The sequence below is a fragment of the Triturus cristatus genome, chromosome 11 (genome assembly GCF_964204655.1).
Source record: "Triturus cristatus chromosome 11, aTriCri1.1, whole genome shotgun sequence".
In the NCBI taxonomy this organism is placed as follows: domain Eukaryota; kingdom Metazoa; phylum Chordata; class Amphibia; order Caudata; family Salamandridae; genus Triturus; species Triturus cristatus.
The window spans coordinates 940,438,015-940,465,958 of NC_140594.1; the positions used below are offsets into that span (position 1 = coordinate 940,438,015).

At 43.4% G+C, this 27,944-nt stretch overlaps 1 protein-coding gene across 1 annotated transcript in view; it reads left to right on the forward strand.

Moving 5' to 3' along the window:
- Positions 1 to 27,944, forward strand: part of ADGRA2 (adhesion G protein-coupled receptor A2) — a 511,074-nt gene that overhangs the window by 416,099 nt on the left and 67,031 nt on the right. Inside the window, exons 8-10 of the mRNA XM_085634945.1 lie at positions 3,644 to 3,808; positions 25,213 to 25,411; positions 26,560 to 26,709. Of these exons, the coding sequence (XP_085491071.1) occupies positions 3,644 to 3,808; positions 25,213 to 25,411; positions 26,560 to 26,709 (514 nt within the window). The remainder of the gene's footprint in view (positions 1 to 3,643; positions 3,809 to 25,212; positions 25,412 to 26,559; positions 26,710 to 27,944) is intronic.

Genomic DNA, 27,944 nt, shown 5'->3' on the forward strand with positions numbered 1-27,944 from the left:
TAATCCTGGATGAACACCTAGGTGCTGGTGCCCAGTTCACTTGACCACTGGGCCTAAAGCAGCAGCCTCTGTTCAGAGACTGCCGAGAGGAGAGCACTCCTCCTGGACAAGAGAGGAAAGACGGGAACCATCTGGTCGTAAAAAGGAAACCACTCAATGTGAGTCAGCAGGAGAGTCTGAAAATGAGTTTTACCCTTTCCAATTGATTTCCAAGTCAATTAAACAGGGCCAGGAAAAAAGCGGGGCCCCTAAAATTTGATTTCCCAAAATGTTGATTACCCATGTTAATTCCCTTAGGAAACTTTGGTCTCTGATAAAGAAAAAAACAGCTAAACAGATTTACACTGAATTTGATAGAAAGTTACATCTTTACTCAGAAAGCATGCTATTTGATCTTTGGTGTAAATCTGTTAAGCAATTTTCAAGAGATTAGAATTTAAACAAGCATTTGCAATGCAATAGGTCTCGCATTTACGTGAGTTTGAGTTGTTGGCATTGTAAATGACAATGCCTTTTATTTATGTTTTGATTTTGGAACATAAATAAAACACATTGTCATTTATAATGCCAATAGCTTAAACTCGAGTAAATGCGAGACCTATTGCATTGCAAATGCTTGTTTTACATTTCACCACTCCTTCGGCCCGTCCTTTCCGTGGAGCGGATGGGCTCTCAGGCGCTACAATAGAATCTCCGAAAAGAGAACATTCTAACCAATGAGCAGTAAAAAGGAAAGAAAAGCACATCCCCTTGGGTGGAGGGGGTGGGGCAGTGTTGCACTGACTGATTACGTAGTGCCAAAAACACGAAAGATTGACTATTTGTGAAGAAGTAATTGTTATTACAACTAAACCCAAAGACATCATTTCTGACGCATTGCAACCAAGATTTGAGATCGTCTTTCACGCGCTACTTTGCAGATTTCATAAACATCTGATCAGTGAACGCTCAACCCAATGAGCTATAGAGCCTTTTATTTATTCCGTCCCACGGCATCAAAACGATCTTCGGCAATCCCTCTTATATTGGCAGGCAACCATACAAATGTCCACTATTACTCGAAGATTTCTGAAGGAAACCAAGTATAACATGCACATGTTTTCTTGATGCTACAGTGCTGCATGTGGCTGCATGCAGCTTCGAACTGCTAGCCCAGATCAGAGGTTCGCGAATACTCACGACTCCCCGTTATAAAGCCCTTCACAGCAATTAATTCCAGGGGTGAATTGGGGGGGGGGGGGGGGGCTGGCTAAAGCCCTTTGAGCCCAATGGGCGTTGCGCGCCTTGGTTTGGGATGTCCACTGCTGCCGAGTAGCTGCTGAGCAGGGAGGCAAATAGATGGGAGAGTTTGGAGCAAACTTCCAGGCTTACAATGCGACGGGGAGCAGAGTCCTTAGGCCTATGCGGAGCATGGTGAGACCACCAAAGGACTGTCTCCTGCTGCGTTTGTGTTCAGCTGGCCACAAGAAAACAAAGCCAAATCACACTGTGATTATGGTAAACGCTTGGAAGTCATACTGTGCACTATATAATGGCGCCGCGATGCTTTACTAATAGCAGTGTGGGCGATTTACAGGTGCTAATTAATCAGAACATATCCTTAAATTATTCCTCACTCACATTGCACGTATGACAAAGACCGTGTAAGTGCCTGTAACAAGATAAACTTCTCACAAAGACCACACAAATACTGAAGAGCCCCTCCCACCTTTTGGAAGACAGGGCAGCACATTGTGCATTGCCTGTTGTCCAGCCCCCACCCCCCCAACCACAACGCGTGGCCTGGACACGGCAGGCAGCAGCGCCCAGGGTCACTCCTTCCTTATTGGCACCTGTGCGTTATGTGGTCACTGCATCTAAACATCCTGTTATCCAATGCATACACCGAGGTACGTCAGCTACAGGGAGCATGGGAGAGTGATGGCTGTACGAGTGTAGGAAATGCGTAAAAGATGCAGCGAGCAAGAGAAAGTGAGTAAAAGAGAAAAACAACGCAAGGCAGATTTAAAGAAAAGGGAAGGAAAGAGAGCCAGGCGATGGAGTTTAGGAAGGCAAGGCTAAGGAGCGAAAGAAACGACAAGACCAGAGAGGTGAAAGAAAAGAAAGGGACTTAGAGAAGTAAGGTTTGAAAGTAAAAGTAAGACAGAAGGGGAGATAGAAAGTTACGGCAAAGTCAGACAGTAACAGACAACAAAAGCCAGGAAATGGCAGAGAAGCTAAGCGAGGAGAGAAAGAGAGGCGAGAAGTGAATGAAGATAGTGCGAGAATATGGAATTAGCAACTGCATGAAGACAAGGCCTGGTAAGGAAGTGGGATAAGGGAGGGGGTGGCAAATGGTGTGCACTTTCGCGGGTGCTTTGATGTTCTCAGTGGCCGCGCGGCTCACTGAGAACATCAAAGCGCCCGCGAAATGTAAATGCAGGCTGCCAAATGGTGCGCGTGCCTGGCGCACATGCACTGTAGTTGGGGGCCTGGAAAGCACTGTTTGCACTTCCACATCCCCGTTTTCAATAGCTCTCGCCAGAGCAGCGCTAAAGCGCTGGCTCAGGCGAGACCTAAAAAGGGGTTAAGATTGGCCATGAAGGGGTTAAAAAGTTTGATATGGCTCGCAGGAGTCGCACAATACCAAGAATGAAAACAAAGCCTTCTGATTGGCCAAGGGAGCTTTTTCTCCTGTTGACCATTTCGGAACCACAGTCTAGATATCGCCTTACGTTAAAAAAAAAAAAATCATCAAGGTCTGAAGCCTGATTGGAAGTTGTTAAAGAGGTTGTTTGCTTAGAGTTGAACTGCTATTTGGGTAATGATTGTCACTTCGTGGATTTTGGCGATGGTAGGTAGCCGTTGTCAAAGAACATCTCAAACCGTCTACGGAAGCCTAGCTCAGGCTACACCCCCCAGGATGGGAAGATGTCTGAGCAAGCCACAAGGGCCAGGTGTTCTGTACTGCAATGCAGGATATTTGCTGTCTCTGTCTCTGTCTCAGTCGCTACTTATAGTTGAAATCAAGACAGTGGACATGAATCGTGATAAGTGCAGGGCTGTCGTCACAAGAGCAGGCAATAGTTTTTGGAGGCAGACATGCTATGATGGCAAGTGTGATCTGCTCACCACTGCTAAGGATTCTGCAGCTTTAAAGCAAACCAAGGTTCAGGGTGGGACTGAGTGCAGTTTGTTGTTTGTACATCACAGGAGCTTGCAAGGCAGGCCCAGTTTCCAGGAAATCCAGCATTGTCATGTAGCTGTATGTATGGTTCATCAATTCAGGCACATTATGCCTTGTCATTATCTAATCTATTCAGTTGCAGGATGGTTAAAGTCCAGCTAAATGGTTATGTAAAAGGCCTTCTTGGCATTCAGCTTCAAAACAAAGTTCATTATACTTCATGTACAAGTGTCTGACCTTCATTTCACATATGACAGTGCACGTATAGCTTGTATACTATTTCTCTTACTGCACCTGGGCAGATAATATTTGTAGTTTGCTAAGAGGTTTGAGTCAGTTGTGTAATAATAGTGTGTTTAAGTTTGTTGGGAATGACTATTGCCAAAAGGAATGCCCTCACTAACAAATCTTGTGATGATAGTTGTGGCACACATGGCTCCTTCAATGATGCTTGTATTTCCTCTTGTCCTCTTGCAGTGAATTGATCCTGCCCAACATTCATATATCAGCCAGCGGGGAGTGGGAGTGCATTGTGGTCACAGCATATGGGAATGTCAGCAAGAAAGTGGAGATTGTGGTGCTGGAGACATCGGCTTCGTACTGCCCTGCGGAGAAAGCCAGCAACAACCGAGGAGACTTCAAGTAAGATGCCCTGAGCTCTCTACATTGCACATCCCAAGGCCACTTAGTCTTTCCACACTGGCTGGAGCACAGCCTCTTCCCATACTAGAATTCCAGACTTCAAAGAGCAACTTGTGCATCAGCACCACACTGCACTGCAACACTCAATTCAGGTCCACTTCACCCACCCCAAAAAAGTGGAAAATCTGCTTACATATTAAGGGGGAGGGCACCTGTTTATGTACCATGAACCTGTTGTAGATATATATGGTGTGCAATTCCAACATTATGATTTTAAATTCAGAAACATCAGCCGCCTTTTCATAGTCTTATATTGTCAAGCTTAATCTTGTACAGAATGAACCTCTGATGCTGTGCAAAAACCTACAGCGCACTAGTCACTTAAGCCGTCTTAAGATTCCTTTTGGCCACCAACTGGTTCACCTGCATAATGCATTCGCATAAAGTGATTGTGAAATGTAAAACACTCAGGATATGATGGTGGTATGAGATTTCTGAGAGCAGTCTATGTACTAAGGGGTTATGGAGCCCTTGGAGCGCTGCACTTCATTCCAAAGAAAAATAAATATTCTGACATCCGCCATGAATTAGACATATGATCTGTAGTACTCCGACCCAAAGCCCTAAGTCAGTCGGTTAAAGGTTTCCACTGGAACGAGGCAGGCAGAGCAGAGGCTCCACAGACAGAAATTCTCATGACTGTTCATCCGACTCTAAATGGAGGGGGAGGAACAGGAGTTTGACAGACACTGTATTCCTGCCTATCAAACTGTAAGTAGGCCTCTACGTTTGCAATGTTTAGACGAGGGTGTAGTTCCTTTACTTCCCACTGGCAACTGGGGACTAAATCGAGCATAACACAACAGGGTGCAAATACATTCTAACTCAAATGAGCATAATCACTAAATGTCATTCTCCAATCACATGTATTACATGTAAAAACTATACATCATTTGTATATCTTTATATAGTACTAGATCAATTAACTAAATGACCTCTGGTGGAAAATAGGAGTTTAGCCCATGTAGTGTCTTTAGATATGACCCAAACTCTTTTTCCCTGTGTCTTCTAGCATAGACCCCGAGGGGCCCACTTTTCCACATGATAAGCAGTTCACGGTAGCATTAACAGGAAGGCACCGAACAAAACTGCCTGGTATGCATGACTGCGTCTATTCTCACAGTATCCGCAACACCTCGAGCTGATGTGGAGCAACCGTTGCCACAAATTGTTTGAAGCAATATCTAGGAACCTCCCAAACCACACACAGCACCACTCATACACCTCACACTACATCTAATGAACAGGGTCAGACTGGGTCAAAAAATAGGCGTGGGATTCAAAACAAGCATTTGCAATGCAATAGGTCTCACATTTGCGAGAGTTTAAGCTATTGGCATTGAAAATGACAATGCCTTTTATTTATATGTTTTGATAATTAACCCATAAAAGGAATTGTCATGTACAATGCCAATAGCTTAAGCTCTTGTAAATGGAAGACCTATTCAAAGAGGCGGCCGCCATTGTCCCGGGCTGCTTAGAAAGTGAAAGCGGGCATGGTGACTGAATGTTGCAGGAAAGCATGTCATGCCTGCAGTACCAGGAACAATTTCAAGAAATTGGTGCTTACAGACTGAATAAGACATACCATTTAACAACCAAAGTAAAAGGGCCAGTCCTCATGGGAGGCTACAAATGAAGACAAGGCGGTACTACGGAGGGACTTACAAGACTATTAATAAATCAGAAGCCAGCATTTATGAAGGACAATGACACAAGCCAATGACAAATATAGGCGGAGAGTGAACGAGGCTTCTATTCCTTACTCCAATACAACATGGCTCGCAGAGATGCGCATGAGCTGCCCAGGCTCGACCTAATAAAAATGGTCCGTATTAGTGAAACAACTAGCTAAAAAAACGTGGAAATATCAGGGAAATCAACAGTGATCCTTCGGGCAAGTCCATAGGCACAATCTGATGGCACTGTAGGCCAGTGCGACCCTGCTAACGGATTCGAATTCTCAAAAGCAAGTGTGGACGGGTTATTAGAGGCCTTGCCAATGGAGGAATGCACATCACACAAACAAGTGCAACATTAACAGCAGGGCTTTAAGTGAGCCGGGTCTCACCGGGTCTCAGCACTGGCAGTTTTTTGAAGGAGTCCTCGAAACGGGTCTGTATCGGGCTCTGTTTTGTGCCCTGGCACATGAGTCTGTTTTTTTCAGGATTCAAGTGACAGCAGCAGGCACACACTGCTCACTTTTCACTAGTGGAGAAGTTACGGCATGACGTCATGCGTGGGGAGCGTTGTAGGGGAAGGGAAATAATTTAAAGAGAGTAATTTTCTCTCTGGATTTTCCTTCTCTTTTTTTTTTTAAACTGAGGAGCAGCAACATTGTCATGGTGTCACCAGCGCTTTAAGTGGAAGCTTTTCCAATATTATATACAACGAGCCATAGTTGCTGCTTATTTATCTTATGCAACTAACAACCATTGACAAAGGCAATAGTCCTGACTTGTTGTAGGTATGATGTTACTTGTTGTGTCATGCATCTGGATGCAATGAAAGAAACAGCTAAATCAGCCGCGGTCCGTGGAGGGAGTTCGTGGGGCGGAAAGGCGGGGCGTAGGAGGGGCAGGGTGGGGGATAGTAAACACCAGAATATGGATAATTGGAGGTAAGTAAACAATTAAATAAATAAAACGAATTTCGTAGCGCGCGCTGCATCACAAAATGCGATGCAGCGCACGCTACGAAATTCGTTGTATTTATTTAATTGTTTACTTACCTCCAATTATCCATATTCCGGTGTTTAGTACCCCCATCCTGCTCTCCCCCGCCCCGCCTTTCCGCCCCACGGAACTCCATGCACGGACTACGGCTGAGCAAAATACAAGTCGGGTGACACACTATGCTAAGTACAGATTTTTAGCGTAAATTAGGGTTTTTAAGCCACGCCCTTAATTGCATTGGCCACGCCCCTATGAGAGACCTCTTAGTTTTTTTATCCCACTTAAAGCCCTGATTAACAGCATGCGTGTGGTTCTAAAATCGAGACAAATGCCTTGGCGCTGAATGAGTTCGCCTCCTTTTGGTGCAACAAAGAAGTCCATTTTTGGGCACGGCAGGTGACACCACATCTGGCCTCCATTATCCGGTGATTGATAAGCAGGGGCTGCAGCGCACTTCCTTCTTGGCACCGCGCCAGAGGCTGGAGCGCGAGAGGTGTCGGAATTTTCACTGGCAAGAGAAGAAAGACCTGGGCCGCAGATCTGCAAACGTAGGTCATTTCTCTGTGAAATATAAACGGCAGGGGCAAGCGAATCTGTCTCCAATTAGCTCCCCCTGGCCCCCACTCTAAACATGATTATCTAGGGAAATCAGAATTTTTACACGAAAACGTTTTGGCTTTACACTCGTGTGTAACATGAAAGGAACAAAAGCTGTTTCACGAGCCAGAGAAAGTTTGTCGGTGGAGTTAAAGCAGACGGCAGGTTGGTCCACAAGTGGACGTCGCCATCTGCTGCCCGTCTTTGGGAATAGCAACGTTTACAGAGGTATGTTACATTGTAGTACTATGTAAATAAAGAGCGTGACAACGGGAATTGTTTTTGGTTCTTAAATAATATTATGTTGCTATTAGGAAACAATGTGTCGATCCCAGAAAACGGTAATGGTTCTGGCAGGATTCCAACATCTAATCTGCAAATAGAGTCTTTACTGCATGAAAAAACAAGCATTTGCAATGCAGTAGGTCTCTCTATTGCGAGATTTTGAGCTATTGGCATTGTAAATTTCAATGCCTTTTATTTGTGTTTAAACACCCTGCAATAATAAAAGGCAGTGTCATTTACAATACCAATAGGTCAAAGTATCTAAAATGCGATACTTATTGCATTGCAAATGCTTGTTGTTTACAAGTGCCCCATGCTGCGCTTTCACGTTAATAGTGGCAATGCCGCTTTCTTTAGACGAGTCTTGTCTAAAGAAAGGTCAGCAGCCGTTATTAAAGTGAAAGCGCGGAATAGGGTGCATTTACCAAAAAAAGCATTTGTTTGTCAAGTTGACAAACAAATGCTTTGTTTTGTAAAAGCGCGCATGGCACGCTGAACGCACTGAATATTGCAGGACAGCATGGTAGTGCCTGATAAACTCATTAAAGAAAATAGTGTTTACAGACTAAATAAGACACACGGTGTAACAACAGAAGTAAAAGGGCCTGTCCTCATGGGAGGTTATAGATGAAGACAAGGCGGTACTAAGGAAGGACTAACAAGCCTATTAACGAATCAGAAGCCAGCATTTATGAAGGACAATGACACAAGCCAATGACAAATATGGGCGAAGAGTGGGCGGGGGTTCAAGTCCACACTGCAATACAGCTTGCCTCGCAGAACAGCGCATGTGCTGCCCAGGCTCGACCTAAAAACTCACTGCCTCAAATGTCACACTTAACCTACTAGTCAAAGCGAGGAGCTGCCATTCCAGCCGATTCATTTTTTGTCTCATCGCTTGTGTTCAACCGGTTCAGGCTTAGGTGGGACCCAGGCAGACTTCAAGAACTGGGTTCACAGCCTGGCAGCAGTGCCAGAGCAGAGCAGGGGTTTGCTGAGCAGAGCAGCGGCGTCAAGGGGCAGGGGGAATAGGACCACAAACTACAGCTCCAGACACGGCACCAAATGCTTCACTTTAAAGACAATTGTTAACAAAGTTGTGCCCTGCCTGGGAAAAGTTTTCAAATTGCTGAGGGGACTTACCTTGACACCAACCCCTGGCCGCCACACTCAGCAACCCAAGAGGGGCAAAAGGAAAATGTTTCCAGAAACAAATGGCGATATTAAAGTATTTTACTTTGTGAAGGATAATATGTGCGTTGTTTGTGAATACCTACGAGTTTAACTACACTAAATAGCATCATCTTTATAGCAGAAAAGATGAACATTCTCTAGAACTAATTAACTGTTTATTAATATGACCTAACTCAATGGCACCCAATTTATAAACCTTTGATGAAAGGTTGAGTTAAAACCTGGGAACATTCACATTTATTTCTTGTAGGTAATATGCTTACATAAACTACATTAAAAGGAAGTTCCGACCCACCACTGACAAAAATGGCTTTCAAACAAATGTGTTCACCTACTTAGATGTTTTATCTAAAATAAAAACCTGGTTACATGCTGGTTACACATGATGCTCTGAAGCAGGCACATTCATTCTGTGAACAGAGTTTACAGACATCCATCTCTGTAGCAAGTACATGAACCACCTGAGCTGCATTACTAGTATTATGCTTTAGGGCTTTCTAGGCACACATAGGCAATGTAGCCAGGGGTGTGTAACGTCGATCCAGTAGGGCCAGATCCATGCTAGACTTTCAGACTAACTACTGTTTATGTAAATGAGCGCCATTTAGATGTATGGACATGCAAATATATCATGTAAGAATATCGTACAAGCCGTTATTGATTTGGCCCTTTTGTCCTACATTGGACACCCCCACCTATACTGAAAATGCTGTTAATTTCTGACATGTAGTAGACCATACAGCTTTAGAATCAGTATACTCCTTGCTTTCAAGTTCTACACAATACTTTGATTATGTTTAAATTGAATCGGGTAGAAGGTTGCAATAGAACTGCAATATTTTTGAAAGTACAGATTTTGGGATGATTTTGCCTAAATTGCTAACAAATATGATCAGTAATTAAATATGATTCAGCTAACTCAATGAAGCTAAACAAAAGGCAACACAGAGGTATTTGATTGTTGGTAGCTCAGTCTCCCTTTGGTGTTCAAGATGGTGGCCCGTTGAACTAGAACACTCCCAACTCCTGTGGATTTGGCAAAACATTTTGGGATGATCTTGGAAAAGGAGCTATCTTTCAGTTCCCAGACCAATAAAGTTAGTTACACCTATTTCTACTATTTATACCTGCTGCACACGCAAAAGCATTCGCAAGGCAGTGATTATTTCCAGTTTGGACCATTGTAACTCTCTATATATAGGTCTGCCTGTTACTGTTATGATTAGACTGTAACTGGTTCAAAACAATGCGGATAGACTACTTTTAGGTGTATCCCGGCAAAATTCTATCTCATCCCTTCTTTGCATTCCATATTGGCTCATCGTTTGAAGAAGAATTGCCCTAAAGTCACTCTGCATTTGCAACAAGTCCTGCTCTAGGAAGGACTCGATGGACATTAGAGCTCATACTTTACCCTATCAGCTATCACAGACTCTTCATTCAAAGTTTGGTTCACTTGTATCTGCTCCTGAAATTCGAAAAGCTCGACGTGAAGGGAGATCCTTTTACTTCTGAACCACCTATCTCTGGGTTGAACTTCCTATGTATATATGAGTAGAAGCAAACAATTTGGGTTTCAGAAAGAAAATCCCAAAAATCAAAATGTAATTGTTTAACTAATTTTTGTTTTATTCGGTCTTTCTTTTCAGTTGGCGCCAAGACGCCCTATAGGGTAATCGCAGCACTCCATAAATTCTATTCAAATTCATAGTTGGAAGCCAAAAATTTCACCAAATGTCCTCTCACTGTGCATTGTAGCAGGCCAAAAAAGCTTACTAAGATCTTGGTTCAACAAGTCATCTACCCAAGAGCCTTCGGATCCTCTGGTTATAAATTCTTATCACCTACGTTCCACTTCACGCAATTAGTGAAACAATGTAATCACCTAAAATCAAGGTGGGCGAAATTGAGTAATTTTTCCAGACACATTACATGTACTTTAAAAAAATACATACAGCACGTTAATTGGTTATTTGTGTGAAAATTGTACAGGGGAAGTGTGGTAAATAATTTAATTACCGGTACTTAATTTGATGCGGAAAATTAATAAGAATAGCTCAGTAAAATAAGAGGCAGAATCCGTGGTATTAGAGAATCGGAACGGGCTTTATTCCTATACAAAGGAACATAATTCGAATTATGGGCCTTCTATTCCATCACCACGAAAGTTCAGGAAGGAAGGAACCTACATTATTGACAGGTAATCATTTTTATAGAAGAGGCATTACAGTGAAACAGATGCAGGAGGCGTAACAGTTGATAACAGAGATAAAAACATACATGCGTAACTAAAATGGGTGTAACTAGGCGTAACTAAAGAACGTCATTAGGTATGATGTCACAAATGGGTGGTTCCATGAAAGAATTTCGCAATGTCAGCAGAAATATTTGGCAGAGATGCACGCGCAGCAGCATGACGTGTGATTTGACGTGCAACTAGAAGGAGAAAGGGGCTTGACATTTAGCTCTACATGTGGAGACAAAAGTCTGGGGTTATGTCAACCTAATCCCAAATCATATCTAATATCCTATGTTTAAAGAACTGTGTTATCCAAAAAGAGAGGTCTCTTAGGATAGAATCTTATTCTATACTGACTATACTGACTGTTAGTGCGTGTACAAGCGTCTAAGTGTCTACACTAGATGCGAGGGGGTAGGAATATTCCATGGTAACGGGGCTATGAATTACTTGCATGAGGACAGCGAGGCCTGGCCCTTTTGCACGGTAGCTGGAGGAATGTTTACCTAAACTGCTAGACAGGAATGCATCGGATGAGGGGCGGAGGAGATAATCTTGAAGGTGAAATACAGTTTTCTGGCAGGCTACGGGCTGGATCAGGCACCGTTAGCCGCGCAGGGAGTAAGACAAAGTTCATGGTCACAGATGCAGGCTCAGACTGGAGCTTTCAGATGCAGAAGGCAGGAAAAGGCTTGGTGGCAGAATCAGGGCCTACTCGCCTGGACTGTAAAATGGGATAAATGAACCATATAAAGCCGGTGGCCTTTCATACTTAGGAATAGAATATCCGGCCCATTCATGGCGGATCTGAAAGAGGACATGTTGACGGTGGACGCACATGTATTTGCGTCTTCATAACTGGACCTGGAGGGAACATACATGTACTTGTGATTTATACATGAAACCGTTGGGGTCCAAGATAGGGGACATAACCGACCATAAAAATCCATATTTCCACATTCCCTCCTTGTCCCCTACTGGCCCTTAGGAGATATCAATCTTCATCAATCCATCGATCTGTTCATATAACATCATTTGTTCTTCTTTCTTCTTCCGGGATCTCGAACGAAAACTTGGATGTGGGATACACGAGGTGGCACACAGACCACAAATCGCTGGCCCACATTGTAGACATAAGCAGCAACTGAATAGGATGAGAAAGCCAATACCTAGGAAGGAGAGCATTCTCCATCCCCAGGCTGACAACACGCCCCAGAGCCAACCGGACCAAGTCCAGGTGCCTGGACTCTGGTGTATCTGGCTTACAATCTTATGAAGGCGGGTTATGGCTTTATATACTGACGGCGAATTTTCTGGTATGAAAATGCAACAACTTGATCCGATGACCCTACAAGCTCCGCCCCTATCGGCCAGGATGACGTCAAGGACAAGACGATTTTGAAGCACAACAATCCGCATAGCAGACTGTTCTTCTGTTAAATTGCCTAAGGCGGAAATAGTTTCGTTCACTACTGCTTCAAGGGTTCTGGTTAATCTACGTATCAGCTTACTATTAGTGACTGTACCTATTTAGGGGAAGAAACCTTTATTGAAATCTGTGTATTTTTCCCATGCTGTTTCAGTGTAATCGACGATTGGGAGATCTCTCTGCTGTCTATTGTGTACTAAATGAGTATTTCTATGATAATCAGGAGGAGCTAGGAAAACAGGTGGTAGGAGGAATGCTATATAACAGGTACCATCCCAATCTAGAGGTAGGCGTATATATGCGGTCTGGCCACATATAAAGTAGGAATGACGAGAAGCTCTAAATGTAGACTTGCCTTGATCACTGAATTTTATCACAGTGGTGCATTTACTATGGCCCATGTGTATGGAGCCATTCTTTCTTATACATAGTTCCCCTTTTACTGGGAATACGGGCATGGCGGACAAGATTGGTGTAGCTTCAGATTCAACGTTCAGGATCATGAGGTTAAGTGTAAAATTACCTAATCCGTATACTTCATTTTCTAGATCAGTTCCTGTTCTTTTGGGAAGTCCCTCCTTGTTAGGGTAGCAGACTTTAAGCAAAACTAAGTTCAGGTTTCCCCATACCCAGTTGTCTTGATAAACTGCGGAATTCGAATCTAGGGAATTGATCAAACTAAACCATGCTCCACAGGAGCCATTGTGTGTGAACGGATAGGGAAAGAGGGGCAAAACTCCCTTATAGTTCTGATAGGGAGGGAGTCGGCCACATATCCAACAATTTGTAGCATTGCTAGTCTGATGGGAATGATGTAACATACTAATAAAAGTGTTATTGCGCAGCGCAAATCTATATGACAACTCATGCGGAGGAAATTCACTAAAAGAATGTTCTGCAGTTATATTATAAGCATGCTTAGGAATAGGGTAATACATGTGCAATAGGATGCTGACAATGATGATCAAAAGACTTAGAAAAAACAAAATTAATAATGTTACTGTACAATGACTACGAAATGATTTACAATGCGCTTGCTTCTTGAGCAGCATTTGATTATTTCTTTCTCTATTCCGGTCCAGAGGATACATGTCAGAGACAAATTCAACCGATTCACCTTGGAGAGGACTTAAACAATCAAATTGTCTGACTGACTGGACCTCAATTTTAGTCTATATAGTTCTGAGTTCGATTGCTCAACCAAAGGGAGCTTTGAGTCTGTCTTTGAGGAAATACAGGGTTTAGTCTCTATATTGGATGGTAGTCCATAAAATTTCTTGATATGACTCGAGTGCAACCATCCTTTTCTTCCCTCGATTTTCACGGCTGTCCTCGTGGTGAGTAGTACAAGTTGAGGCGATTTCCACCTAGGATCCAGCTGAGTCTTCCGGTCAAAATTCCGCACTAACACCAGGTCCCCGGGAACTACGTCATGGGGTTTCACCTCGGTGTTGTCGGGAAAGGCTGCAGCTACCTGTGAACGACAAGATTGTAGTGCAGACATCAAGGAAGCCAGGTAATCTGTCAGCATATTACAGTCAACATCAGTTATTTTGCGTGGTATAGGCGTCCCCCACATATTTGGTGGTCTGCCAAAGATCACCTCATAAGGGGATAGCCCTGTTCGAGAGTGCGCTACCATTCTCATGTAAAAGAGTGCAACTGGTAAGGCTATTACCCAATCGACACCTTTCTCTCTACATATTTTGGACAATCTAATTTTCAGAGTTTGATTATGTCGTTCCACGAGACCTGCTGCCTCGGGGTGTCGGACACAGTGAAATCTCCATTGATAGCCTAACAAAAGTGAAACGTGTTTCATTAGTTCGGATGAGAACGGCTGGCCGTTATCTGAGTAGACAACACGTGGTAAACCGTACCGTGGGAAGAATTCTCGAACCAACTGTTTGGCAGTAGTCGGGGCAGTGTAATCTGAGACCGGGTAGGCTTCTGTCCAACGGGAAAGAGCACAAACAACTACAAGAACATATTTGAATCCTCGACATCGTTCCATCTGGATATAATCCATCTGGAGGACTTCAAAAGCATGATTAGGAGGTTGAAATCCACCCTGTTCTACGGGGATGCTTTTACCTGGATTAAACTGACAACATATCATACAGGTACAAACTTTTTGTTTAGCTGCGGCTCGCAAGTGTTTGTTAAACCAAATGTGTTGAATGCTGTCTAGCATAGCTTTTTCTCCTAGGTGCGCTGGACTATGTATTGTATTAATGATAACTTGAACCATAGAGTCGGGAAGAAACCATATAGATTTTTCCTTCGTCATCCATCCCTGATCTGTTTGGATCCCTCCTAATTCAGTCCATTTCTTTATTTCTTCTGGTGTAGCGTGTGTCTGTATGTCAATTACATCAAGGGCGGGATCCTTAACTGTCATGCAATGTGTTGGTGTCAGAACTATTGTCTTTGTCATGTCAGACATGTGAGTTTGAGCAGTCTGTTTAGCTGTTCTGTCAGCTAGATCATTGCCTTGGGAAATGATATCAGTAACTTTCGTATGAGCTTTACATTTCATAATTGATATTGCAGTAGGTAGATGTATTGCATCTAATAAGGCATGAATGAGGGGTCCGTGCTGAATGTGGGCACCGTGAGAAGTTAAATAACCTCTCTCTCGCCACAGCACGCCGAAGTCATGTACAACTCCGAATGCATAACGTGAATCAGTGTATATGTTGACTTTCTTATTTGTGGCTTGAATACAGGCTTGTGTCAGAGCGATGAGCTCTGCTGCTTGAGCTGACAAGGTATTTATGCAATATGTTTCAATGACTTCAGTGTCTGTTGTAACTGCATACGTGGCCACTAGCTCTCCTGTACTTGTTCTCATACATGAACCATCTACATACAACGTCAGGTCTGGATCTGACAATGGGACGTCTGTTAAGTCTTGTCTGGGTTTCGTCGTGATAGTAATAACTTCAATACAATCATGTGCTAGTGGGTCTGTTCCGTTTACTGGCAAAAGTGTGGCAGGATTCAATGTACTACAACGTCTGATTTCTATGTGTGGCTGAAACAATGTTAATTCGTAACCAGTGAGTCTCGCTATAGTCAAGTGTTGTGTCTGTGTGCGGTTCAAGAGAACCTCTACTGCGTGTGGTACTTGTACTGTCAATTGATGTCCTAACACTATGGCATCGCTTTGTCTGATTGCTAAAGCTGTTGCTGCCACCGATTTCAGGCACGCAGGAAGAGCCTGAGCTACTGGATCTAATGTACTAGAGAAATAAGCACATGGTTTGTGTGATCCTGCTTGTTCCTGAGTGAGTACTGACAAGGCAGTACCTTCGCGTTCTGTAACGAAGAGTGTAAACTGTTTACTGTAACATGGTGTTGCTAGGACAGGTGCTTGGCATAAAGCTTTCTTTAAGCTTTCAAAGGCGTGTGTATGTTCTTGAGTCCAAGGGAGGACAGTCGATGTGGCTGCCTCCTGTGTTGTCAACTGGATGAGTGGTTTTGCTAGAAATGCATATTGAGGGATCCACTGCCTACAGTATGAAGTGAGGTCTATAAAAGCCCGTACCTCCTTTTGTGTCTTGGGTGGTGGCATGTTAGCGATTAACTGGATGCGGTCGGATGTAAGCTGCCTTCCCTCCTTGGACAGCGAGTGCCCAAGGTAAACAACTCGCTGGACACAGAATTGCAGCTTAGAAGGGGACACCTTGTGTCCCTTGTCAGCCAAAAATTTTAAAACCGTCAGTGACGCTTTTTCACATTCAAGTTCACTTCGGGCGGTGATCAGTAGATCATCGACATATTGAAGCAAGGCAGTGTTAACTGGCATGTGGATACTGTCAAGTTCTCGTTTCAGTGCTTGGCTATAGATGCTGGGGCTTTCTGTAAATCCTTGAGGTGCGCGTGTGAATTTAAAACTTCGTCCATTTAAACTAAATCCGAACAAGTATTGGCTTTCCGGATCTATTGGGACGCTGAAAAAGGCATTCTTGAGATCAATTACAGTAAAGAATGTTGCTTCGGAATCAATGGCTGTCAGTAATGAAGAAATGTCTGGGACTACGGGGTATTGTGGTACAATACATTTATTTAATTCGCGCAGATCAATAACCAATCGATATACTGGCGGGGCTTTTGGATCAGTTCGTTTAAGAATCGGAATTATCGGGGAATTACATACATTGGAGTCCGTTTCCACAACCACTCCTTGGGTAATAAGCTCGTCAATGATTTGCAGTAAAGCCACTACAGCATCTGGGGGTAACTTGTATTGTCGCATTCGTGGTAGTACCACTCCTGTCTTTAGTGTGACTCGATATGGTGTAATGTTCATGCAACCAACATCTGTAGGGCCTTGTGCCCATAAATGTGTGGGTAAAGTCTGCAGTCGGTGATCCATGTCTCGGGACACATAGTGCCCTTTGAAATCACGTAAAAACAATCTTACTCTTTCCGGAGAACAACATATTATAGCTCCTAGAGCTTTCAGTGTTTTTATACCTAACAGGTTTTCTGGACATGATTTAGTAAGCAATAAATCTGTAGTTCGTGTCAAGGGACCAATCGTAAGTGGAAGAGGCTGTGATACTTCGTTAATGATGGGTTTTCCTGAAAAACCAAGGGAAATATTCTGTGAGCCTGAGAGGGGTGCCCCTGGAACTTCACTACGTTTTATGGTTGTTCGGCTTGCCTCTGTATCAAGTAAAAATTTTCTATCTTGGCCTAATAGTTCACTGTGTACATAAGGTCCTTCTTGATCTACAGGGACCTCGATAAGGGGTAAACCAACTTCCCTCTCTAGGCTGTTTCATGAGTATCGTTGATAATCAGGGTAGTCATACTGTGCGGTCTGGTACATCTGTCGTGTCGTTGTTGGTGTGGCAGCAATAGGCTGCGGTGGTGGAGCTGGCATAGACTGTTGTGGAGCTGGCATGGACTGTGCATGCTGCGGGGCTCCTTGTTGGTTCTGATCCTGTCTAAGTGGCCGTGGTCTTTCTTTTGTAATACCTATGGCGATATTATGTTTTAAGACTGGACAATCGTGTATATAATGACCTGACTGCTTACAATAGTTGCATGTCCCTTTTACAGACCCTGCTGAATCACTGGACTGTGTCATACCCTTTTTATGACCGTCAGCTGGAACTGTCTGGGAAACTAGCATTTTCATTTTCGTGTCTTTCATGCGTCTTTGTTCATGTTCTTGTTCCTCTCTAATTCTATTGTGGTGGTACTGTAGCATTTGTAACATTTGTGACGGGGTGTTACCTTGCCAGGTACTCTCGAATTTCAATACTCTATTCTTAACTTGGGGCAAGGAATTTTCAACTAATTTTGTCACAAACAGATGTGGATACGATTCGCTACTTGCTTTTATTCCACTATTTATACCAAAACATTTTTCGAATCGGGCATAGAAATCACTAGTGTCTTCATCTTGCTTTTGTTTACAGGCTGAGATTGCACCCCAGTCTTCCTTTTTCGTAGTTAATAAACGTGGCAGTACCTGTACTAATAAACCTGGTAGTATTTTGGTCTTTTCCCCAAGCCCTAAACCTGGACCTCGAGCTGTTTCTTCGTTTTCTAATGCTGTCCAATCTATCTTTTGGTCTCCCACCTCCCAATCCTTTTCTTTGAGTTTTTCGTAAATGCCCGCAGGCATTAATACCTTTAATATTTTCATAATGTCGGGATAGGTATACTCTCCCATGAGCAACATGTCTTTAATTTCACGGTGGAAACCCGCTGGGTCTTTGTCATGACTGGGTACCACTTTCTTCATTTCTAATAGTTCCATTTTAGATATGGGTGTGTATACAAACACACGTTTAAACTGATTGTCATCACCTTTTATCGGGGGGACTTCGCGTAAGGGATTCTGTCTATCCATATAATACGTCGTTCTTTCCTTGATGGGCAGTGAGACATGTTCGGGGCATACAAAAAGAATGTACTGCTTTCTGGATTCTAGTATGTCTCTAATTAACTCAGTACCTGAACCTCTCCATTTATTCGTGAGTAATTCAGTCAATATATCAGGTAAGGGACCAGGATCGGAGTGTTGGCTTTTATATAATATAAGGAGTTGTTGAATCATGTAGATACCAGCTAAACGCTGTTCATCTGGGGTGAGGTTCAAAAACGTGTGCGCTAGTGTATCATCACTATATTTTCCGGGACTGTCAACCCAGTGAACGGCTGACCTGGCTAATTCTTGTTCGTCCATAGAGTCTAGTATATGATAACCCCTTCGTTCTCGAAGTAATTTGTCAGCGGCTTGGAACGAATGTTCGGGGGACCTTATATTTATTATAGGGGTTTGGAAATCTCTGTTATTAACTGGACGTATCGGACGTATCGGATCAGTAAAGCATCTAGTATTATTACAAGATCTTCCTCTACCTACATAGGCCATGGTTTCTAACTGTCCTGTGGGCAGTTCCAATTCTTCCTCCTCCTCGTTTTGTTCAGGCTGGTCTACCGCTAATCTCTCTTCGTGTATTCGTTCTACTTCTTTGCGGATCTTTCGGCACATAGCTACTATACTTAATAGTTTATCATGTCTCCCCTCTGATATATTCCGACTCCATGTGGTAAGAATTCGCATTTCTTCCGGATTTACCCCTGGTCGGTCTTGATTTCTGATCACACAATTTATGAGGAAACGTAACAGTTCCCCCTGTATCTCCACTTTCTGGTACTCCATGGCTCTATTAATACTTTCAGAATCTCGCCCTGACTGGACAAAGTGATATATATTTTCTAAATGTGTAGTCATTCCTGGTAGCCTCCCTAAATATATTGCAGCTCGTCGGATACGTAATGATGCCAGCAGCATTTCGTCCTCTTTGCCGGGCACAGGGTCATATCTACAATCTACTAGAAGTTCCTTAAGCATGTCGGGAGTTACTAGTTTGGGCGTACGTTGGTGGGCTAATTCTTGAAAGGAAAGTTTATTTACTCTGGGTGGCGTGGAAAAAATGTTTGTTGTACCTCCTGTAGCACCGCCTGGGGTGCTGGATGGGAAAGGATTCGTTGAACGTGATATAGCTTACCGGAACTTGTGTCGGAGTTTGTTGTTGCGGAGGTACAGACGGAGGGTCTTGGCGTTGAACCCCCTCGGCAGGCGGTCTATGTGGTGCAGTATTAGCATACTCGGGTGCTGCGTCGTCTAAATAAGAGGAAAGGAAAACATCTTCTGCGGTTCTGGGATGCCCTTTGGGATGTGCTTTTATCGGAAACAATGGAGGTGGCAAGTCTTTGGGTATCTCCAGAGTAGCCTTAGGTAACCCTTCGGCCAGAAGAGGATACATACCATTCATAAGGGCATTTCTTTGTCTGTCTACTTGTTCTGATTTTGCTCGGGTACCCTCTTCAATTAATAGATTTTCTCGGACTTTATTTGAATTCTCCTTACTTTTCTCTTCCTGTCTGAGTGCTTTTTCTGTACGTCTATATGATTCTTTACGCCATAATTCAATGGCATCTTTCTGTGATTGTCTAGCTTTCTTTTTCCACAATTCTTCCTCTACTTTCATGATGCAATCTGCATCCCAGGTCCCAGCTGCGGGCCATCTCTGACTTTCTGGTAATTCCTTGGTGTAGTCTACCCATAAATCAAGAAATAATATGGCGTCTAGGCCATGTTTATGATACATGAAGTACCCTGGAGTGTTCCTAGGAGGAATGGGAACAGCTTCTTCGAGTACCCCTTTTCTAGTTTTGATCTGTCTTAATTTTGAAAAGAGCGGCATATTGAGAACTGATCTGATACCTAATTTTGAACACGTTTAATACAACAAAACACAATAATGAACAGTCATTCACACCACAATATGCAGAACGTATTTAAAACATCTAACATTTAACATAATAATGAACAACAATGATGGCCATTTAGGGAATTAGTCACTAAGCATAATACTCGGCACTAACTAGGTAATTCTGAATTATATACTAGACATACTAGATATACTGCTAAACAGTACAGATACACTGCTGAAACAGTGCAGACCGGATTTGTGTACCCAAACCCGTCTTGACCGGCACAACCTATGTGCACGTCAGAACGCCTCCCCGGCAATGGTACTCACCGGGTAGCTCGGAACGGAAGGCCTCGGAACTGAACTGAACTGGACTTGGACCGGACTGGACTCGACTCGAAACTTCGGAACTTCGGAACCTGGTGGGCCTCTGTATACCTCGGATCTTGCTCTCTCAGCTAGGCTCTGGTCGGGATACTTCGCACTTCTCACCGCCTCGTCTGGGTGTTGATCGCAGCCTCAGTTACCCCCGCTCGGCAGGAGGGAGATACAGGAAATCCTGTGGGTACGCGTTGTTGTCCGTCCAGCTGTGGCAGGAGACCGGGCCTGCAACGCACCTCCGGCGCGTGAGATGAGAAAGTGTCCCTGTTCGGGCGCCATATATGTGGTAAATAATTTAATTACCGGTACTTAATTTGATGCGGAAAATTAATAAGAATAGCTCAGTAAAATAAGAGGCAGAATCCGTGGTATTAGAGAATCGGAACGGGCTTTATTCCTATACAAAGGAACATAATTCGAATTATGGGCCTTCTATTCCATCACCACGAAAGTTCAGGAAGGAAGGAACCTACATTATTGACAGGTAATCATTTTTATAGAAGAGGCATTACAGTGAAACAGATGCAGGAGGCGTAACAGTTGATAACAGAGATAAAAACATACATGCGTAACTAAAATGGGTGTAACTAGGCGTAACTAAAGAACGTCATTAGGTATGATGTCACAAATGGGTGGTTCCATGAAAGAATTTCGCAATGTCCGCAGAAATATTTGGCAGAGATGCGCGCGCAGCAGCATGACGTGTGATTTGACGTGCAACTAGAAGGAGAAAGGGGCTTGACATTTAGCTCTACATGTGGAGACAAAAGTCTGGGGTTATGTCAACCTAATCCCAAATCATATCTAATATCCTATGTTTAAAGAACTGTGTTATCCAAAAAGAGAGGTCTCTTAGGATAGAATCTTATTCTATACTGACTATACTGACTGTTAGTGCGTGTACAAGCGTCTAAGTGTCTACACTAGATGCGAGGGGGTAGGAATATTCCATGGTAACGGGGCTATGAATTACTTGCATGAGGACAGCGAGGCCTGGCCCTTTTGCACGGTAGCTGGAGGAATGTTTACCTAAACTGCTAGACAGGAATGCATCGGATGAGGGGCGGAGGAGATAATCTTGAAGGTGAAATACAGTTTTCTGGCAGGCTACGGGCTGGATCAGGCACCGTTAGCCGCGCAGGGAGTAAGACAAAGTTCATGGTCACAGATGCAGGCTCAGACTGGAGCTTTCAGAGGCAGAAGGCAGGAAAAGGCTTGGTGGCAGAATCAGGGCCTACTCGCCTGGACTGTAAAATGGGATAAATGAACCATATAAAGCCGGTGGCCTTTCATACTTAGGAATAGAATATCCGGCCCATTCATGGCGGATCTGAAAGAGGACATGTTGACGGTGGACGCACATGTATTTGCGTCTTCATAACTGGACCTGGAGGGAACATACATGTACTTGTGATTTATACATGAAACCGTTGGGGTCCAAGATAGGGGACATAACCGACCATAAAAATCCATATTTCCACAGAAGTACAAAAGCTAGAAGAGATCCGCAGCAATCTGCATGAAACTTGTAAATAACCTAAGCCCATACCTTCAAAAATCTGCTGGATACCTGCTTACTCTGTTTGGCTGTTGCCTGCACGACATTTTATACTAAACCCAGTCTTCCATGTTGTAAAATGATACAAAAAGTATTAGCACAAGAAAAAACAAAAATTACATGAAATACACAAAGCCCATTAAACACGATTTATGTAAAATTAAACTTGCCTCAAAAGGGGCTGGTTCTACCTGCAAATCTTCTTTTTGGCAGAAGCTGCTAAAATACTTTTTTAGCACTGCCTGAATTGAAAGAAAAGCAAGGTAAATCAAGACCTTTAATAAGCAAAGGAAACCATGTGCAGCAGAAAAGATCAGAGGGTGTGGTCCTACACCTTCTACGATATGGCCTGTAACTCTTTTTCTAAAGAACCATCACTAATCCAAGACACTTATAACCGCCAACTATATCTAAAACACTATTCCTGGGCGGGGCCCTTTAAAGAGAAATTGCTTAACAACTTCAACAATACTTGGAAGCGTACAGAAACTGCCATGACTACACATCAGGTATTCTTTCGGCAAGAGGACCATAGTGCTGATGAACAATAACGAGGGCCTTCTGAGCAGTGAAGACCAGACAGACGCCTGGTGACCAACCACCAACATTTAACTGAGCACCTCAAGGAGTTGGCAGAAGTTAATATTTCAGCCTTGGAATAACTGAAGTCATTCATAACAAATCGTAGCACTGAAGTCAAAAGCGGATAAGCAAACTGTAACGCTCATTTGAGTTGCCCAATAATTACTGAAGTGTGGTAACTCCCATTACTGAACATATAGAAATTATGAGTTTTGCATTGGTACCCAATATATACAAATTAATCACTGAGGAAGTAACCTGATCTTTACCCCACAACTTGTGGGGTTCATGGATCTCACTCCCCCATTGCTCTTCTCTCCACCTTCCCCGAACCAATCCTGTCAAGCGAGATCCTGCTGCTGTGGAAATGCTTACCTATGACCTCCCAAAAGCGTTCATTGCCAGGAATGAAGTCCTCTTCGTATTTCACCATCAGGATGCCCGTGTACTTTCGCGGGAGACTGCTTTGCTTTTGCCCTTTCAAGGAATCTTCAGTGAATGCCTTCAGGGACAAGGGCAGGTACTTTGCCCAGTAATTTCCCATTCCTGGACTGCTGCTGATTTTCATAATTCATTCTTTTACAGCAGAGTATGTCATGATAATGCTATTGTCCCAGGAGAGTTGGTTCATTCCGATGAAAATGTTTGGCTAATGTCTGCATCTTCTCACCATGCCATTTTTCTAGGGACATACTCATCCCATCCTCACAGAACAAGTTCAGGATAAATAGGCAGGTAAAGATCTACTGATGATTTCGTACCATTTCATACCTCACGCAATTGATGCCAGACTCTCAAAGCCAAAGTTAAACTCACTCAGTGGTAGTCGGATTCAGTTGTTGAAAGTTAGACTCTCTTGCTGCAAGTCAAGCTCTCTAACTGGAATCTGCACTCACACACTGGAAGTAATACATACCTCATGGAAGTTAGACTCGCCCACTGAAATTCAGGTTCACACACTGGTAGTTGCACACTTATAGGAAGTTAGGCCCGCTGACCCATTCTACTCATCACCTTCTGTAGCGTAGGGATGGTTTGGACGTTTTTGCCAGGGCAGATTTTGGTTTCTAGCCTTGCCCTGGCAAGCTGTTCACAAAAGGCAACTTTGCACTGGTAAATTCATTCACTCATGCACAAATTTACCTCAAAATGTAATGTTGTGCATATGTAAATCCCACTGCAATGGGGGGCACTAGTCATTCCTCAGAAAGATTGGGAACTCACATGAACCCAATCCTTTGTGGATAGTCATGAAAGATTCTCTCTCACATTCCCACCCTGAAAATAGTGAAAAGTCCTCGTGAAAATGGCAGGAGTGAACCCTTTCCCACGGTTTGAAGGTAAAGGAAGCACCCCGAAAATTGGTGGCGGTGTACAAGTAGGGGTTCCTTTGCATGGAAAAAGATTTTCCCTGTGAAGATCAAAAAGAATCAAAGTGGCATAGCCCAATGTGATGCCATTTTCCCATGCACAATTGTGAACATCCCACAACTGTTCATGCGTAAGTAGTTCCATGTAACGTCTGTTACTAATCCCCAAAAGTCTTTCAGAAGTATGTTCGGAAACCTGTGACTGGCACGGATTCACAAGTGCACCTCTGAAAACGTTTCTGAATTCTCTAATGTCATAAATCTGCAACCATGTAGGGATGCAGACCTGCAGCAGCAGATTTAGAACTAATGTTTGTGAATCAGGCCCACTGTTTGAGAAGAATTCTCACTGTTCAGAAGCACAGCTCATTCCCTGAAACACAGACTCACCGAATTGGTAAATACATATACTCACTCGTAGTTGCACTCACCCACTGTACGTCACATATGCTATTTGAAATTCAGAATTGCTTATTGTAAGGTAAAGTCACTCATTGGAAGTTAGACTGTTTGGTTCCCATTCTCACTGACCTGAAGCATACCTCAATCGCAGGCAGCTAGAGTCACTCTTTGGGTGTTGAATTCACTCATTTGTAGACAACCTACCCAAACTTTTTAAAGTCACCGTCAGTCAGCCACACTCATTGATGGTCAATCTACCTGACACAAAGTCACTCACATCCAATGGAGGTCATTCACAACGTGTGCCAGTGGGACTCACCAAAGGGTGCTATCACGCTGAATGTCAGTTTAGCTTATTAGATGTTGGTGTCACAATTGAAGGTGGCGCTCACTCTGATTCGTGCACATGCCTGGCTGTCTTTCATGCCCACACAAGACTATCAAGGTATTCTTTAGAGGTTAGTGCAAGTGCTAAAATAGGCGAAAACACGTTTTGTGCATGTGTTAGTAGTTGTCTTTATAAGGTGTTGTGCAATAATTATACTCATTCACTGTAGTTTAGATCTCCCCCTTACCACCTGCTATCAGCAGATGGGAAAATACGGTGCTAAATGAATTAGCACAAAAAACATTATATGCACCCATTCTACCCCATTCTTTTAAGAAAAAAACGAAGAAGTATGACCGACATAAATACATCCAGCCACCCAACCGCATCCATGTCCCTCAACATGAATTAATATCTTCTCCGTTGTTTTGCTATTTATAAAGGATCAGAGTTAACTAATGGGAAATGCGCCCAAAAGAAATGCAATACATACAACTGTCTGACTGAAGGTCCTAGTCCATGGATTTCCGATGACCTCAGTGTGTCCTTTTCCTTCCAGGTGGCCACGCACCGTAGCAGGGATCACCGCACACCAGCCCTGCCTGCAGTATCCGTTCCCCTCGGTGACCGTAAACGGACGAGCCCAGGAGAAGCGAGCATCCCGCCACTGCGACCGCTCGGGACGTTGGGAAGAAGGCGACTACTCAAAGTGCTTGTACACAAATGACATCACCAGAGTGCTTTATACTTTTGTCCTGGTGGGTGGCAGATCCTTTATAATCTCATCAGATTCTTTAATACACCAGAGTGAAGTTTTGAAACCCTGCACCTTGGGTCAGGTGGACCTATCAAGGAATTTACAGAGTTTTCAAAGGTCAATGCTTCTGAAAGTCAAATTGTGCTGGAGCAGAGTTGCATAATTCAAACATAAATCATACACAGAATGCAGCTCTAATTGCTGTGTTTCATGGCTGCATCCTTCTTCTCATTGATGTGTCAGTGTCTTATTAAATTCTGATGAGTATCTGGCAGGAAGGGAAGCAAGGATACAATAAAGGTAAGCAAGAAAGGAAACTAGTAAGAAGTAAGGAAGCAAGGAACGAGAAATGGAAAAAGGAAGGAAGGAATAAAGTGCGGAAAAAAAGCCCAAAAAAACCAATACAAGTGAGGGAAGCAAACAAGGAAGAAAAGAGCAGAGGGAAGAAGGAAACAATGAGAAGGAGAAGGATGCAAGGAAAATAACAATTAAAGGAGGAATGAGGACAAGAAGGAATTAAATGTTTAGAGGTCAAAAGTGAAAGGAGCAAGGAAGAAAAGACTAGAAGAGGGAAGAAAAGAAATGAAGTTCAGAATGCTGTGTGGATAACGTATGTCGATGTGTTTTGTAAGGGTGGGCCAGTCTTTTTAGGAATTTCGTTTTCTGATACTGTCAAAAGTAGATCAATTTTCTTCGAGATCAGATGTTATGGTATGTCAGAGTTGGACAAGTCATGTTTGATATCTCATGTTGCTGTGTATTAGGGTTAGATCCGTCATTTTTAAGATCTATCTGCTGCATTTGATGGTCAAGAGGGGCACCTTGGACCTATGTGTAAGGGCTGAACCGGTCATGAGGGGAATTAAAGGTCTGTGTGTAAGGGTTCAACCAGTCAGTGTGGGGAGATCCTACACTGACTGATTGAATCTTACACACAAAACAATCATTTGGGGGTGATGTTTCCTCTGCGCCCAGCCATGAGACAGATATTGTCCCTTTATTTTTCAGGCATAAGCAATAACGTTCTTCTTAAGGAGTTCACATACCTTTTTATGTCAAGGTTGGCCCGGGCATGCTTGGGATCTCGTACCTCCTTATGTCAGAATGTAACCTTATTTCCTTGATGTCTCCTTTATGTGTGTGTTGTAGATGCCCATTAACGCTTCCAACGCCCTCACGCTTGCACACCAACTCCGCGTTTACACAGCAGAGGCTGCCAACTTCTCAGATATGATGGATGTCATCTACGTCGCCCAGATGATTGCAAAATTCATAGGATATGTGGAACAAATTAAGCAGGTAACATTGGGGTTTGCAGAGATCGTTAGTGGAAACAGGGTGGGCTGCACGAGCCGTGAGAGCAAGGTTCTGACCCTAGATATTAAAGATTATATCAAAGTCATGGTTTTGCAGGACAAAGGATTTCCCTATGTAACTGTTTGACATACAGCAGCCATCGCTCTTGAATGTGATACATGATCCCGACTCCTGAGGCTGGTCTGGCACTGACCAGGGTGCCAGGATTAGTAGGAGCCTTTGAGACGTTGCCTTTTCAACCAGTCTGCAGTATGAGACGGAGCATATGATCTGTCATTGGACTGCCTGATTCTTTGAATAGAGAAGAGTTAGAAAAATAAGGGGTGGGAATTTTCTAAGCCTGAGCCCTTTTCGCAATGCATCACTCATTGAATCTTTCCTTTTCCTCGTTTGCGCGGACCAATAATGTAGCCTGAAAAAACTCTATGGTTCCCTTTTCTGCCTGCTGCAGGTTGTGAGGCTAAATCTAAACCTAATGAACGTGAACTCTGTCCTCATGTTCCTATCATGATGTGGCAGAGGCATGGGTGAACGTGGCAACCAAAATCATGTTCCTGTAGACTTTAGGAACCCCGGTGCTGCTGCAGGGAGCATGATTATATGTTTACGAGTGGTCCACGTTCCCTTGAGAGGAACTGTGATCCTAATCCGATAAGGTAACAAAATGGAAGGATCCCTTGATCACCTTTGTACGTCGTTCCAATGGTGCATCACTTCACAATCGTACACCAATCTTTTTTCAAAATGTATTGACATTGGAAGTAAATCTTACTGTAGATAGCAATGTGTTATGCACATACAGAATTAGACATCAACTAAAAAGATATGAGAATTTGTAGAATTGGATGTCACAGTTTAAGTTCAGTTGTGCCACCAGTTCTTCTATTGATCTTCTGTTGCAGCACTTCCATTGCTGGCTCTTGGAAACCATGATTGGCAGGTTAGATCAGCAGCACTTTAATGCCTTTGAATGTCCTCAAAGCCACTTTTTTAAGAGTGAGAAGCTACTTAGGGCTTGAGGCAGCTGAGATATATGTACCATGATTGATGCGCAAGGATGGAGTCCTGTTAAAAATGAGTAGTACTGCATGGATCTCTTATAGATTCCCATTCTCTGATTGCCACAGGCGTATGGTGGCCATGTCTAAAATACCCTACCTTTAAAATGCACTACATTCAAGTCGCAAATCGTGTCACTTTCAAAGGTATCAGAAGTG